General features: G+C 39.3%; 1 protein-coding gene across 2 annotated transcripts; it reads right to left on the reverse strand.

Annotated features, from left to right (window-relative positions):
• Positions 1 to 90: 90 nt before the first annotated feature.
• On the reverse strand, positions 91 to 11,279 carry prpf3 (PRP3 pre-mRNA processing factor 3 homolog (yeast)). Of its 2 annotated transcripts, none has more exons than XM_038711350.1 (17): positions 11,121 to 11,279; positions 10,602 to 10,755; positions 9,681 to 9,811; positions 8,092 to 8,259; positions 7,911 to 7,997; positions 7,544 to 7,800; positions 7,308 to 7,426; positions 7,033 to 7,220; positions 6,733 to 6,899; positions 6,460 to 6,542; positions 5,706 to 5,849; positions 3,279 to 3,378; positions 2,572 to 2,685; positions 2,328 to 2,446; positions 1,110 to 1,187; positions 964 to 1,019; positions 91 to 889 (listed from the first exon to the last, which is right to left on the reverse strand). In XM_038711350.1, the coding sequence occupies exons 2-17, from the start codon at positions 10,744 to 10,746 to the stop codon at positions 740 to 742; spliced, it is 2,106 nt and encodes a 701-aa protein (XP_038567278.1). In that variant the 5' UTR covers positions 10,747 to 10,755; positions 11,121 to 11,279; the 3' UTR covers positions 91 to 739. The 2 variants fall into 2 exon arrangements, with proteins under 2 accessions (XP_038567278.1, XP_038567277.1); XM_038711349.1 differs by having other exon boundaries at positions 7,544 to 7,824; positions 11,121 to 11,278.
• Positions 11,280 to 16,928: the final 5,649 nt, after the last annotated feature.

Raw genomic sequence — 16,928 nt, forward strand, 5'->3', positions numbered from 1 at the left:
GTACAAAAACACAGAATACAACGCTATAATAGTTTAAGTAATTTAATCAGCGGACACGATCCCAACTGACGGGAAAAGGGACAGAAGTCGGTTAAATGTTGTTTATTTAAGGCGGTGTAACGTTACAGAGAAATATAGCTACAGGTGACTGAAAGATTTTCTCGTTTCTCAAACAAAAAAAAATGTTCTGAAATTATCTGAAATGTACCTGTATTGACTAAAATAACTTTTAACAATGTTGTAACATTACCTCGGAATTCTTCCAGGTTTACCTAAATGGTTTAGCAGTTATTCACTGATGGGGTGTTTTTTAATTTTTTTTTATTAACTGCTTTACTCAAACAGGGATTATTGTCAGAGTATGTGGGAAAGGGGTTTCATCACAAAAATGAAATAATCTGACACCATTTCTCCTCATCACATAAAGCCTTGGTTAAGTGATTTACATCACACAGTGCAATCTGTCAGATCTTATTCAATAACAAATAACACCATACCTGACAGAATAGCCTACCACCAAAGAGATGAACACTGATGCAGGCATACACACATATACTGTCCTACAGAAACCCTGATCTGTTACACATTCTTGCAAAAACATCCACACAGGTTTTTATTGTTCCTCCTTTTCTATGTTCAAGTCTCTTGATTAAGTCTGTCCCAAGTTGAAGGCAGCAGTGAGGGCCACCTGGCTGTAGAGGGGGCCGCTGACTCAAACTACATGCTCTCCAGGCAGCTTTCAATCATCTGTGCCGTCCAACACGCTCTGGCTAAGAGCTAGATCCCAGTAGTGTTCTGTGCCGTGTTTCTTGAAGTGTTCTCTGGCCATGCTCTCTGTGGGGCACTGCTTGAACTTCATGTCGCCAAAACTACGGTCTTTAGCTGTGCCCTGGAGAACAAAAAGGAATCGTTAGACTTGAATGAAATCACGAAACAAAATAATTAAAATGTGTGTACACTCACCTCCCAAATCAAATAGCACTTGTTGTTCCTCTTTGTATCGTCATCACCATCTGGATCTAATTAATAATCAATGCTAGAGTTCAGTATCCTTGAAATCACAAAGCACAAAGGCATGACAACAAGCACAAAAGTCAAGCTCCTCTTACCATCTCTTTTACTGTTGTGTTCCTCCCATTTGATTCTGTGCATCATCAGCTTCTTGAACTTTTTCTGTGATTTAGGGCCTAAAGGAAAGGACAGATTCTGTTTTTGAGTATGACTTTGATGGTCCTACTACTTTATTTTCTCAAAGGGTAGCAGGGAAGATAAAATCTTGTAGAACCTTAACCACTTAAAATTGACTCTAAGCCTTTGTTTTTTTTTTTTTTTTTTAAAACACCACGTACTACCATGTAGTCGTTAACAATGTTTACCATGACATTAGTATTAGTTCTTTGGGCTTACACTGACATAACACACAAAGGATTATTGAGCTCAAAATGCTAAAACATTGACACACTTACTAACGCAGTACTGTAGTTCAGAAGGAAAACTTCCAAGTTACAGCCTGTTTAGTCAATGACAAAGCCGAAGGCACATAAATGATTTGTCTATACTAAGTTTGGACCCTTTTCCTCGTGCCCGCTGCTACTGCATCAGTTGCCTTCTCACCTGCAACCATAAACATGTCATGTGTATCTTCTTTCACATTCTGTTAAGTCCTCACCGACAGCGACACAAAACTCCATTTTATTTAATTTGGTTCAGGTGCATCTAAAAAAATAGAATATGGTGGAAAAGTTCATTTTGAGCACTAGAACCAGACTGAGAAATTAAAAGCTCAGGAAACCTTTGCCAGTGAGTTAATTAGCTGATTAGAGCATTTCTCAGGTCGACATTTCTGCATTATAAATTCTTTATTCGAAAACCTTTTGAGATACTGGAGTTTTGATTTCCATGAGCTGTCAGCTGTAACGATGAAAAATGGCTTGAAATATTTTACTTTGAGTAATGAACCTCAAAGTAGGTTTTTGAGAACATAAACACGACAAGGTGCAGACCAGTGAGCACTTAAAAATGCATGTCTAGCCCATAATGAAAAAACAAAAGCCCATAATGAGATTACTGACGAAACAGATCCATCCAGTAATTATGCAACACAGACTTATGTACATAGTTGATTATTAAAAATTTCACTATTTGGAAAAAATGAAATAAATCAGTTAATGATTGGTGTTAAATCTTCATACCACAGTTATGTTTTCCCCGTCAGAGAAAGTGTTTATTACAGATTACATGTCTTTAAAAGCTGTGCTATATGAAAGAGAAAACATTTTACTCCCAGTACTGATTGTGTGATTTGGGGCTTGTCAGTGTTCCCTTACCTCCCTCCACCACAACAAGGTTGACATCTCTGTGCAAAACTACTGTGCCCGTCAGGTACAGCTGGTTGGCATTGGCCTCCACTTTAAACTTCTTAGCAGGATTTTGCAGGTTACGGATCCTGTGCAGGGAAGTTAAGGTGCTTAAATTAGACACACCTCTAAGTTGTGACACTGTACACCCACACACTCTTGATTTGATACATATATTTGAACTACACTATGTGGTCTCCCTACAAATCCACACCTGTACACTGCAATATGAACACCATTCGTGACGTCTTCTTTTAACTTCTTGACCTTCTTCTCTTTCCTCTGCTCCGATGTGAGCTTACGGGCTGCATTTGCCTCCTCATGAGCCCTGCAAAGGACACAATTAGAAAAATCTTAAAAGAATGCTTTAGTTGTTCTTGGATTATCATAAAATGTTAAATGGAAATTCAGAGTAGTGCAAGATAGGGGTATGTCATATCACGTTATATCATTTTGGTACAATATGAAAATTATTCTGACTAAACACTGCAATAACAAGCATGGCTGATGAAAGTAACTGGCACCACGATGGAAGAGTTAGTTCTAGGGGAGCGATTTCAGTTTTGTTACAAAAGATATACGACAAACCATGGTAATATGTAAGAAGTGCAAGAAGACTAACAACAACAACGACAACAACAGGGGGGGCAATGCAAAAAAACTATTTTTACCACCTCAAGCAGAAGCTTCCTGTTAAGTACGAGATCAGCCAAAAATTCATTGAGGAGAGCTCAACAAATATGAGTTCTAAACCAAAAGTATTTTGGCTTCAGTATTTTGCCATAACATCAAGAATATAATTATTACAGAAATACCCTGAAATATTGTGATATTATTTTACCGCAATATCACACATCCCTCGTGCAAGAGATGAGGAGAGAGTGGGGGACAAGCAGCATAGAGGTTAATTGTGTTACTAACTTCTGTCTCTTGGCCATCTGTGCTCTGACGTGGGCCTCTACCTTCGTGGGGTCCTGAACCGCCTCCGTCCCCAGCACTCTCATCAGGTTGGAGATGCGAACTGAGAAAATAAAAACATATTAGTTAATCTTAGGGTTGGGTATCGTTTAAAATTTTATGCTACCAGTACCCTTAAAGGGGCATTACGGAGTTTCCAGCGGCCACTAGCTTTTCACTCAGACCTGTTCAGGCTCTGTTACTTCAATGTTCCCGTCTCAGAGGCAGATCAACACCGGCGCCGTACCTTTCATTCAGCGCAGCGAGCCGCATATTGGCACAATTCTCCCAAAAAAAGGCAGAGTGACAGCGGCTATAGACAGACAGGGAGAACAGACAGAGCTGGAAACTCAGGTAAACTCCCTACTATCTAAACTACTATCTGTGAATCTGTCACCGGAGGCTCAGCAATGTCAGCACAGCTACATGTATTGGATGATAATGAAACGGTTAGTGAGCTGGACTGAATATTATAACGAGATTGTGTCACACTTTATAACCGCTAGACTGCAGTAACTTTACTGTAACTACTGATAGTAGATGGCTCTTTCTCTGTGTTGTTGTGACTGTTTTGTTGCAGTGTTTTATATTATGTGGGTCAAGTTAGTTACACCGACTGAGAGGTGGAGAGGTGTACCTGAGTATTGGTAGAACCACAATAAACAAACTGAATGTTAAGAAGCAAACAGCAGCAGGTCCAAGCTGCTGTAGCGTTAGCTGGCTGTTCCACTACAGGCTAACGTTAGTAAACAAATCTCTCCACATTTGCTTTTTACCATTACATCCTTTCTTACAGGCTAAATCAACAGTAGTACACAGGATAGTAACACGGTCACGTTAGCTGGTGAAGTAATGTGGAAAGTGATATAACTTTGCACCGGATAACATTAGCAACTGCTCGGCGTTAGCCGACGAGCAAACGTGACTTTCTGTGTTTCTCCAGCTTTGCTAATGCTCACTTTGTTCTTACTCAACATCATCTGAACCTGTTAGGTCTGATGGGCTTCAGCACATAAGCCTTTATTGTGGTTTTGTATCCTTACGTGGAGCCTGTGTTTTGCGGTGAGCCCGTTGTTTTGTGGTGTTAGTGGACTGCATGTCGTTAGTTGCCGTGTTGTCGCTGTAGTACAAGAGCCGCTCAGTAGCGCGCACAGGGCTGAATCCGACCCGGAGACCTCACATTAAAAGCAGAATAGTGGCTGATGCAAGCAAAGGAGAAAACAGATGTGTGCTTCATTTCTAAGTGAGTGTTGAGCCCATTGACAATGAGACAATCAAAATTTGATTAATTTTATTGAAAAACGTAAATATAGTCCCTTTAAAGTGATACCAATAGCAATGGAGTTATTCATTCGATACCTTGCATAAAATGCCACCTGTTGAAGCCATAGAAGTTTATTGGTAGCCTATTATTTTTATTGTTATGGACAGTTGTTGTTTATTTTTTCTTGTTTCAAAAAAACCCCCCAAAAAACCCACTAGCAATTTTTTATATATATGAATAAGAGGAGGAGTGAAATAGTTTAGTGACCAAATAAGTAGTGGTAAACGAATTTAAGGTAATTTTTTCATACGTGTGTTGAAAGTAAAAAACGGACAACTTTCGATCAATAAACTGAATTGAAAGATCTCCGCAAGTGCCTTTTCCTTTATTGGTGAGTCGCAAACCTCCAAAAACGACAGTCACAAGCATAAAACGGGTAAGGAGTCCGTTTAAAACAAGTCACTTAATTACACCAAAGAATCTAAAGTTGCAAACAGAGGAAAAGAGAGGCTGCACGTCCAGCCAATCACACTGACTAGTCTACATCTGATATCAGCTGCAGCTGGAGCGCCACAAAAGCGTTTAATTGATGTGATGGAACGCAGTGATGGATCAGTGACAATTGTCACCGATCGATTGAATAGCAAATAAAAATGTACAGAGAAGTGTTAAATGATACCAGAAGATGAAACCAACAGAAAGCCAAGCTTGTGGTGATAAACTTGCAACAGTGACGAACATGCCTGAGACCACAGCCGTGAGCGGCTGTTAAAATCAGGCGTGGCCTTTTTTTTTTTTTTTGTGAATACAGTTTATGGTGATTAAGAAAGTAAGAAGAAAAAAAAATAAATAAATAAATAATAGAAAGGAGCGCTTCTCTTTCTTTCGGTGTGTTGCTTGCGTGTTTGGCTGCAAACAAAACCATACAAATAGTCATTTTTGGCCGCAATCTGGTTACAAAAAGTATCAAATAAAGTATTGGTTTGACTGGAGACGTTCCAAAACTCTATACTGGGCTGTTTCGGTCAATACCATAAAGGTATCAAGTAGCAATACCCATCCCTAGTTACACTCCATTTACTCTTTTTTGTAGTAGTTTGTAATAATAGTAATTTGTGTGTGGTTACCTTTGGGCTCTGGTGGAGGCATCAGTCCCAGACGAACCTTCTCTTGAACTTCTTTTTGTCCCTCCCTACGGGTCTGTCTTCTCAATTTCTTCTGTTCTTTCTTTGTCAGGTATACACCCAGCGTTACTGGCTTATCTGTGTCAACTGAGGGGGGGGGGAGAAAAGAGGATACTATATATTGTAATCATTCCAGCAAAGAATTATGGTAGTAATGAAATAAAAACCTTTAAAGACAGTTTAATAGCTTGTAGACAGGATAAAGATGTATAATTGTTTTTAAAAATTAGAGCATGCACATACAACACATTGCATAGCAGCAGGACAGAAAATTATACCAAGTCTGCACATTGTTGAAAGCTGCAGCACAAATGCACAATAAATGTTAGAATAAGCACAACAATAACAAAACTTGGGATCAAGGTCTGTGTTACAAAAACAAATTTGAACATCTATTATTTTAACTGGGCAACTCCATCTGTAAAAGAAGAGAGTGTGTGACACCACTGAAGGCTCCTTAAAAAAAAAGAAAGGAAAAAAAAGCGCTACTAATGGAGTTGCCTGCAGTGCAACAATCAGGAAATCAGAAATTGTATATTTCACATCTCTTTTTTCCAAGTTAATTTAAATATAATTTATTATATTAAACTCACCAGGTACTATCTCTCTGAATGTACATCTACCTCCCACTAAAGATTGTTATGAGACAGAAACTTTAACAGCACGCAGACTTAGTTTTTACCTTCCATACACTTACCTGGAGGGCTGATTTGGGCAGGATGTTCTACCAGGTTGGTCACACCAAAGAGTTCCAGCTCTTCAAATTTTGTGTCAGGTGTTCTTAATAAGATCAGAGGGAAAATCAGTTAACTACAGTTAATTGGTTGTAAATTACATTATTATTTATGCCATAAACATTATACTAGATATTCTGCGCCTTTATAGTGAGAATGAATGAGACAAAGAACAGTTTTAACGTTCCACCTAGCATCATACTAAGTGTTTAAGTTTCTGGATTAGCTGTTCTTACATGTCTATGTTGGAAGGCAGGATGAAGGAGTCCCACCACTCAATGTTGGGCACCTCCCATTCTCCAATCTCTTTTTTGGGGGCAATCAGTGCCAGCTTGGTGGATGCCTGGATTCCTGTCTTCTTTGCTGCCTGGGCAATCTCACTCTGCAGCCTTTCCAACTGCGCCTGATCGAGGTCAAGATCAATGCAGGAGGGACAAAAGAAAAGTTACTTTGAACAAAGTGTAAATTTTATGTCTCATTCAAATAACCAGGCTAAGACTACTGTTGATGCATCACAGTAAGGGGGTAAATCCAACCTTAGTTCTAATTCTCTGAGCAATCTTCTCAAAACGCCCCTGGTCATGGAATTTGAAGCTCCTGCGAGGGCGCTGAGCTGGCGTAATAGGCACACGCTGGTCGAAGTAGGACGTGGACTCTAAGTCCTCCCCAGGTTTCTCCTTCAGCTGCTGACGGAACTGCTCCCTCTTTACCGCTCGAATGTTAGCTACACGGACAGAGAAAAATCAATTGAGGATCATCAAAACAAGTGTGTACACACACACAAACACACACACGACCACTGTACACATACCCTTCAGTGTGGGCATGCGGTGCGTGAGTTCAACCTCTTTGCCACTGGCATCTACAGTTCTTCCCTTGTCATCCAGAATAAGAGGCGTTGGCTTGTTCACCTCCTTGGCTTCTACTTTCCTATTAAAAAGGACATACAGAAAAGCAGTCTCATTTTCACACTGCCACATCAACGACTCGTCACCCTATGTTTTTCCCCTCTTAAGATTTAAAATCACATATTGTGACATTACTCACGGTGGGGCAATTCCCATTGCATGTAGATTAGCTAGTGCCACAAGGTTGTGAGGCCCAGTGTTCCCCAGGGCTCCAAGGATACCAGGTTTCATTGCTAACTGGGATTGGATGCGGGCCTGTAACTCAGCAGCCTTGCGGGCCTTCTCGATAGCGTCATTCATGAAGCTGGCAGCCTGGGAGGGGGCGATAGATGAGGCGCCACCTGCAGCTGCAGAAGTGCCAAGAAGCCGTGAGACTGGAGGGCTTTCCATTTGTGACTGTGGTGTGGGAAGAGGCAACCGCTGAAGTCAGGGAAGAATAAGAACGGTGTCATATTAAATTCCTGATATTGTTTTTTCAGTCAGAAGTGAAAAGTAATTTATTTTACTTGTCCAGCAGGGGCTGAAGATCCAAAGCTCAGTTGTTTCTTCCTCTCTTCTATCTGTTTTGTGGCCGCTTCCATCATCTGTTTTATCTAACAGTACAGACAAAAGGTTAGTTAATGCAGAACGTTTATCTAAAAAAAAAAACTAACAATATTAACTCACACTGAGAAAATAATCTCATACCTGCATTTTGGTGAGCATGCCAGGGCTCTCAGATGGAGGTCCAGGTATGACCTCAGGCTCTTCCACCTCCTCAAAGCGAGGGACCCGTTTCCGCTTGGCAACTGTCACATCTCCTATCTCTGGAGTTTCTCGCACTGCGCCTGTTTCAGCCTCATCACCAAACACATCCTGAGACCAACCAGCCAAAACAGAAACACCAACATCACCTCACCATTAAACCAAACATAAAAGTACGTTTAGATGTTTCTACATTTAATCATATTATTAGACTCAGGGCTCTACAGTGTGCATTTTCACTTGTATATGCCCCTAAAAATAGATATGTGTGAGCACAGTGTGCGAGTAAAGGCTACTGTAACGTTCCAACTCACAAAAATAAAACTGCAGCCTTTAGTCACTGATACTGTAACCTACACTGGACATTTACAGCTAAACTTCACTGCTCACCTTTTCCTCATCTCTGCTACATTCACCTGCCGCTCTCTTGTTCAACCACACACTCAGTACACACACAACAAAGACAGCGATAGACAATATCGACTGCGTGATGTGGTAGTAAGACTAGTAAGAAAAATGCCACTGCCCTTGTTTGGGAGTACTTTGGGTTTAGTCCTGATGATAAGATAAAGGTAAGCCAGCCAACAAAGACGAAGTTGTGTATCTCTGTTTAGCCCACTAATGTGTCGGTATCTGCCGCAGCAACAACTTTTCATGGGAGACTCACGTTTTCCATTGCCCCTGGTTTCCTCCCGGGGTCACAATTCTCCTGATTTCCCATATGTCTCCCACTATATGACAAATGTTCACTTTGTGTCTTTTTCCATTGCCTTCATTATTGTTTCTGGCACTTTACAGTGCATACAAACCCTACAACTCTCTCTGTCCACCCAGACAACTAGCACGAACGTAACGTAGTGTTTTTACTCATCACTGTGATGAGTGATCAGTATTGTGAAAAGCTCTGTCCATGTTATAAATGCTGTTTTCAATGTGTCAAATTTTCAAAATCATCTGTTTCAATGTTTTAAAAAGTTTTGAGAATATTCTAAGGCCAAAGACTAGAGTCCAGATAGCAGGGTCTTCACTCCCATAGTCCTTAACAGGTTTTCACACAGAAGGAGCGCACACACAACCATATTAATACGAATGGAACAAGTTGTTAACTTACTGTGTTACTTGAACATTTTTCACTGTGCTTCTAAATTTCTTTGCGTGCTGTAATTTTTTTTTCATTGAGGACCACATATACTTCTTGGGAATAAGGTAAGCATAGAGCCCTGAGACGATACGATTTCCTAATTATGCTTTTGGAGAATGGATGGAGTATTGCCAATATTGTGTCTAACATGTAAAGTGAAAGTAATCTAGTAAAGTAACAAGTTCCGTAACTAGTTACTTTTATCACCCAGAAATAAGTAAAGTAATAGTATTACTTTTTTAAGGAGGAAAAAGTTACTAGTAACTTACATTTTCTGAGTAACTTGCCCAACACTGGTGGCCACTGTAATCCAAGATCAATTACCAGAGTAAAATTAGGTCTAATTTCCTACCAATACAGTGACAATACATTTGGTAGGGTGCTTGCTTACCTTGAGGTCTCTCTTGCGGTTCTTTTCTCCTGCTCCTTTGTTGCCACGGGCACTCCGGCTTTCCTCCAAAGCTTCAAAAAGACGTTCCACAAAACCTCCAGCAGAGTCATCAAGGAAGGGACGCAACTGGTCTGAGGTAAAAATGAGTGATAAATCATTTGCAAAAACTAGTGTTCCTTTGATCATTGACACAATGAAATGATAATCTCTTGACCTCACCACAGCGTGCCTTCATATGCACAGAAGATAAACATGATCGCAGTGAACACCACGATTAAGCAGATACTACTTTCTTAATGGGGTTGTTTCCTTTTTTAAACTGTATTATTTTATTTCTTGCTGTATGTTTTTCCAATGTGCTCTTTTTAATTTTAAAGTGTACTGGGACCTTGCTGCATGGTGATTCGGCATTTTAAATAAATTTGACTGATTCACTGTATCTAAATAAATTCAGGTAATTTTGGAAATCAGTACCTGACAGTGGAGTCTACAAGGATTAGCAGTACACTACAGCCAATACAATGGGGATCTTTATTGGTGCTTGTCAGTTTTCTCCTATATTAATTTACAGAGCATATGAAAGCAAAATCTATTACATGTTTTTGTTACACGTGTTACATGCAATATGAACATTACTGTCTTCTTGCATAAAAAAATTACTGCTGATAGCTAAAATCACATTGAAGGTATTCAGGGACTGCATATTAAATGTCATACCTACAGTGATGCAGCAAACAGCCAAAAGCAAATATTTGTGTTTGTTTTCTGTTTCCATGTAGATTTGGTTTTGATTATGGTTATGAAACCTTAATGATCACAAGTGGTTCCTTCAGACCCTGGATTTATGGTGCAAATTGCATTTTCTCTTAACTGGATCTACACATTAAAACACAGTAAGTCTCAAATGGTCAATACAGTTACCTATGGTCTTTCTTTTGTCCAGTCCCTTTCCAACACAATGCAAAGCCGCAGTAACCACCGTGGGCTCTGAGAAACCCAGCACCTTCTTCACAGTGCGCTCCACCCATGGCCTCAACTCTTCCATCTCCCGTTTAGGAAGAGACATCCTCCAATCCTGCAGAACAGTTTAAAATTGAACCAGATTATCTCCTACATGTCTCCAGGAACTGCAGCCCCGTTGGGGGTTAAAACAGCCAAAACAGTGCTAACGTTACATGCACAACCCCCCCGCTGTCTCTCTGAGATGCACAAACGTTGACAATATTCAAACTAATTAAAACAGTAAGTCAAAAACATGGTGTTTGTCAGCTGGTAGCTGCAATGTTAGACTGGCTGACAGCTGTGCTAACCAGGGGCAACATGCAAGCTAAAATCAATTACATCCGCCAAAACTCCCCGGCTGCCAGCTAGTTACCGTTAGCATACAGCTAACCGCGAGCTACAAACATCAGCCAAAACTGCTTAATTTAAATTAGAAACCTTTCGATTCTGCCTTTCTCCTTTGTCAGGCGGCTTACGTTGTAAAAGTAAAACAAAAACAATCAAGTTTGAGAACCGTAAAACACTCAAACTGCTAAGTTTCCCGTGAAAGTTTCTTTTGGATCGCGCCGTTCACACGACGTTTCTAGTACATGACCCGGAACAGGAAATGGATGCTGCTTCTTCTTCGTGAATATTTTCGCGCGCTCGTTCCGACAAATGCCCGTTGTTTCCACCTAGCAGCACCTGAAGGTAAACGTCGCCTGTTTGTCTCTCAAGTCAGGTGTTTAGAGAAGTCAGTTAGCTTGTTTTTGAAGAAATAAAAGGAGATGTTAGACAGTGGCATTGTTACAGAACTCGGTAAAACGGTTTGTATTTTTATTTTAATCAACATTAAACAACCAGCGAAAAGTGTTTATATGTTTACAAGAAACAAAACGTTCATTCATTTGCCAAACTATTGACTTAAGCTCTACAACTCTATGTTTTTTTATGCACTGACGTACATATAATCAGAAAGAAACATTCAGTTGTTGACTTCAAGTAACCACTGGTTAGTATTCAGATATTTGACCCACTGTACATTAGGCCTTCTTCTCTCTGAACAATGGTGGGAAGTAACTACCGTAAGTACATTTACTCTAGTAGCTACTGTACAGTTTGAGGTATGTGTATTTTATTTATTTGAGTTTTTCCATTTTATGCTACATCATACTTCTACTCCACTACATTTGGAAGCCACTACTGTAGGCTACTTTTTACTCCATTGAATTGACAAAATTAGTTATTTTGCAGATTCAGATTATTAACACAAAATATAAATCAACCAATATAAAGTAGTTGAAATGAGTTCCTCCTTTAACAGACAATAATGCATCACTAATTATAATCCACTGATGTTATCTATCTATCTACATTTCTATATCTATATCTATATATATATATATATATATATATATATATATATATATATATATAATGGTCCCTTTTCAGGCTTATATAAATATATATGTACTTTTTTAGTATATTTTGATGCTAATACTTGATGTTATGTACTTTTACTAAAGTAAGTATTTTGAATGCAGTATTATTATAACACAGTGTGGTTTTAATACTTTGAAGTAAAAGATCTATGTACTTCTTCCACTACAGAAATGTAGTGGGGTAGAAGTCTTTTTAGGGTATTTTATGGTTTTTGAAAGAAATTAGCTTTCTTCAAATTTCTATGGTATTTTATGGTTAATGTACAATTTTATTTGTTTTTTGTTTTGTTTTTTGTTTTGTTTTTACTGTAAAGCACTTTCTTACCTGTCTTGTCTGTGAAAGGTGCTATATAAATAAACTTTACTTACTTCCTTTAAGTTAGCATAAAATTGACAAAACTCAGGTTAAGTACAAATACCTCAAAACTGTACTTAATTACAGCACTTAGTAAGTTTCCACCACTGCAGGTCGTAACTGTAACTGCACAACAGGAGGAGGCTATAAATCTTGGCAAAGTTTTCAAAAATAGATCAAATTTATACAACATGCTGTTCAAGGTCAAGAATGAATTTCAATGCTCAAGTTTAAAAATATCAAGAAAAGTACAATAAGCATTGAAATAAGTTATATATTTATAATTGAACTGGTATTCAGATATTGTTTATTTGTTTAAATAAGAGGGACCAAATCACTTGGTGAAGTTGGTCTGAAGCAATATTGGTCCATAATGGAATCTCAATGGAACAATGTTTGAGTGCTGCAGCATGTGAGTAAGCAGCAGAATGAGATCTAATGGATGCCAATGCATCACATGACTCCTTCACTCTTCCTGCAGCTTTGGTTCATTTATTAAGATGTTTTAGACAACCAAAGTTGGTCACGTTAACTGACCAAATTTAGATAAAGAATTAACGTGGACCAATCATTATTATTTGTTGTAACGATCAATTACGTGTCATGCCATCCTTCTTATTTTTTTAAGTTATCAGCAAACCGTCGTTTGGTCTGTTTCACAAAGCTGATATATTGAATCCAATGTAAAAGACTAAATAGCCTACTAACCCGCAAATTAATGCATAATCTATAATAATAATAATAATATTAGCTTTTATCAGTCTAGAGTGAAACATTGCCTAACTATTGCCCAGCTAACCACAGATTAGTCATGAAGTCAGTCCCCTGGTAAAAACATGGGAGTATCAGGTGACCTCCATTTCCTTCAACTGTAGGTCCGCCCCCTCATTTTTTCACTACTATCTTTGCATGCAGTGATGTGGGTCATCCAGTGCAGTTGTAGTAGTGTGAGCCTGAGGCTACACCAGTCTGCCCCCATCCACGCTTCCACTCACACCGCTCACTGTGTACTATGTAACCATCCAGTGTCTCGATAAACTGTATATACATAACATATTTATGTATTTGCCAGACATGTTCTTACTGCAGAGTTCTTTCTGCAGAGCACTATAGCCTGATTTATGTTAAAAAAAAACAGCCTGAGTTGTTTTTACAGGGTTGGCAGTATCCAAATTTGGTGTCTTGAAGGATATATGGTAGCTTAAAGGAAACCTCTCGGAGGAAAATAATCGGTGGAAATTCAAATACTTTCATTGTGTACTTTTATGTTATTGTATGAGCTTTTTTTCACCACCACAAGCCTCTTTGTTGAACTTTGGATCCAGTTTACTCTGTGACCTCTCTGGTGTATATGTGCAGAACTAAAACACCACAAATGATATGGTGTAAATTCTGTGGAAGAGAATTGGGCTGCAACTAACAGTTTTGGTTATTGATTAATTTGGACATTTTTATTCTGGTCTACAAAATGTCTGATGTTGTGAATTCACAACTTCCCAGGGCACAGGAATATTAATCAACAACTATTTTGATATTGAATTAATTGTTATTTTTAAGTATTTCTTTAAAGCAAAAATGGAAAAGAAATTTACATTTATCTGACACTTTTATCCAAAGTGACTTACAATTGCTATACATGTCAGAGGTCGCATACTTCTGGAACAACTAGGGGTTAAGTGTCTTGCTCAGGGACACATTGGTAGATGGATCACAGTGGGGGATTGAACCCAGGTCTCTCACACCAAAGGCAGGCATCTTATTTATTGCACCATCACCACCCCTTAAGAAATCATTGCTGAATATCTTTGGACTGTTGGTTGGACAAAACAAGCCATTTTAAGATGTCTCCATGGACTTCAGGAACTTTTTGCTATTAGCTGATATTCTATAGACCACACAATTAATCAATTAGTCAAGCAAAATATGGTCAGATTAATAAATAATGTTTTAATAAATGTTAATATGTAATAAATAATTGTTAGTTATAGGCTTAGTGACTTATTTAGATAGATTTTTATCTTCTCTCAGCAGTCAACAATATGCAGTTTACAATGATATAAAATGGAGCTGTTTTAAACAATTATCAGAATTGCTGTTGGCTAATTTTCTGTTGATCAACAAATTGATTTATTGGTGATTTCAGAAGTATATGAGACAGTAATTGGAAGATTTATATATAAATCTTGTCATCTGTCAGTCAGTTAATTCTTGCTCCAATTTTATTCTCTAATTGTGAAATTTATTCTCTAATTATAAAAACCATCGTCAACCGCTTATCATGCGTACAGGGTCGCGGGAGGCTGGAGCCAATCCCAATTTACATCGGGCGAAAGGTGGGGTACACCCTGGACAGGTCGCCAGTCCATCGCAGTTGTACTAAAAACGACCTGGTAAAATACACATTTACAAGAGTTATTCCTAATCTGGTAGTAATCAAATGATTAGTGGGACAGTAAACAACATATTCACTCCCATTTACCCACTCAGCTACCTCCCCCACCATCACTACCCGTGATCAACCTGGACTCCTCTCTCTCTCCAGCCAATTCTATTATGACAACTCAGCAAATAATATGACAATACTGCATATATTTCTATACAAGTACACACAGAAAACCAAAACACACACAGGATCACATGCACACACACATGCCTGCTTTTATCCACACCGGCACCGGTGACTTCTGCTACTGCACTTGTCTGTGCAGCTAAAACAAGCATAAGCTACAGCATCATGGGGACTGGTGCTGAGAGCTGTATGAATTAATCTGTTATATTACTGGAATGCCAGGCATTTAGTGTGCAGTTAATCCTTGTCCAGTATTGGCAAAGCACTAATTGTCTCTCACAAGTGTTTCCTTTCATTTGCTGAACAACTTCCCCCAGCGTTCTCGACGTACTAAATCACAAAGTGATGTCAGCTGATTGTATTAATGTGCATTATTGCTGTGCTATAAATGTTACATAAGTGGATAATTTGTGACTTTATTCGAGATATTCCCTATGTTCCTTCACACAGCTTTTTGATTCATCAAGTGTGTGGTTATGATATATTTCATCATGCTGACCCACTTTTATTTCATTGTATTTGACAAGGGCTGTAAATCATCTTGGAAGATACAATCTCAGGGGACTCCACTGTCTTTACTTTACACATGGGCTGCTATAGGACCTCAGTGTGCGTACCAGTGTGAGTGCACGTGCATACATACTAAATCCCAAATTGTTCACTAAGAGTTTAAGCTTTTATCTCTCGCTTTTCTCTCATTCATAACGGCCTCTGTTTGCCATCTCTTTTTTCCGTCCTCAGTCTATATTATGTGGTGTTTCCCTTTCACTCGCTGTATCTGAATAATTGAGCAGTCGTGTAGGGTGGCGTCATCACAAGCAGGCTCCCTAGAACACATTCAGGCCAAAGAAACTGATGAGGATGTTATTTGCCTGTAGCTTGCCTGTGCCCCAAATATTACACACAAAGTCATGAGATACACGTGCGTCCTTGAAAATTTAGTCCTGTATCGCTGTCTTTACCGTGTCCCCTGTTGGCGACTTTACAGTGATGGGGACCACAGATGGTGGGCAGAGCAATGTCTTCAACCCCACACACATCGAGGCCCGTCATTGCTGTGAGCTCCAGCAAGGCAGACGTGACTTCGAAGTAGCTCAGATTTCCATCGCAGGGCTGGCCCCTGTGCAATTTTAATGAGCATCCAGGCTGTTTTGGGACTAGTAGGCACTAAAATCCCCGAGGACTTGGGGTGAGTAAGAGCAAGTGTGTGAGCGTCCTCCTATCATGTCTTTGTGTGTGTAGTTGTAAAGTCACAGTGTGGCTTCACCTCACGTGAGTTCTGCTGGAGTGCAGTGAGTGAATTGTGGGGGAGGGGAGTTTTTAATAAGTGAATAAGCACCTCATTGTGTCATTCCCTTTATTATGCACATAGCTCATGCAGCAGGACTGGACAGACACCCTTAAATCATTAACTTGTTAAAACCAATAAGGGGATGTGGAACCACAATTAAAACCTACACAAGGAGGGCTAAGAGGGGCGGTAAATTCATTATGTGCAATCCTATTGATCCTATTGACACACATGCTCTATTAATCCAACACATGCTTGTTGGATACTCTGGAGAAGTGAAAACAACTGAGCACAATTGTGATGCAATAACAATGACCTAGGGTAAGGGTTACTTGTGGTGTAATGTAGACTATTACAGATACAGCATGCTAAATTAGTATAATGTAGTGGGGGTATAACTTTGTTCAAAACAGAATTGTAGAAGGCAAAGTGAAAAACACAAACAAAACAAAACAAACAGGTGGTGCTAAAACATGGCAAAATAAGTGGGGGAAAACAACAAATGTCCTTCATGCTCCCCAAAACTGAGTGAGGTCAGGTCTCCTCCATGTGCCCTCCACACATCCTCTTCCCGTCCTTTTTCTCTTGCCCCTCATTTCCATCCTCCAGA

This window comes from Micropterus salmoides, unplaced genomic scaffold (genome assembly GCF_014851395.1).
Source record: "Micropterus salmoides isolate LMB-PRFRI ecotype aquatic unplaced genomic scaffold, ASM1485139v1 Ms_hic_scaffold_11, whole genome shotgun sequence".
NCBI classification, from domain to species: Eukaryota; Metazoa; Chordata; class Actinopteri; order Centrarchiformes; family Centrarchidae; genus Micropterus; species Micropterus salmoides.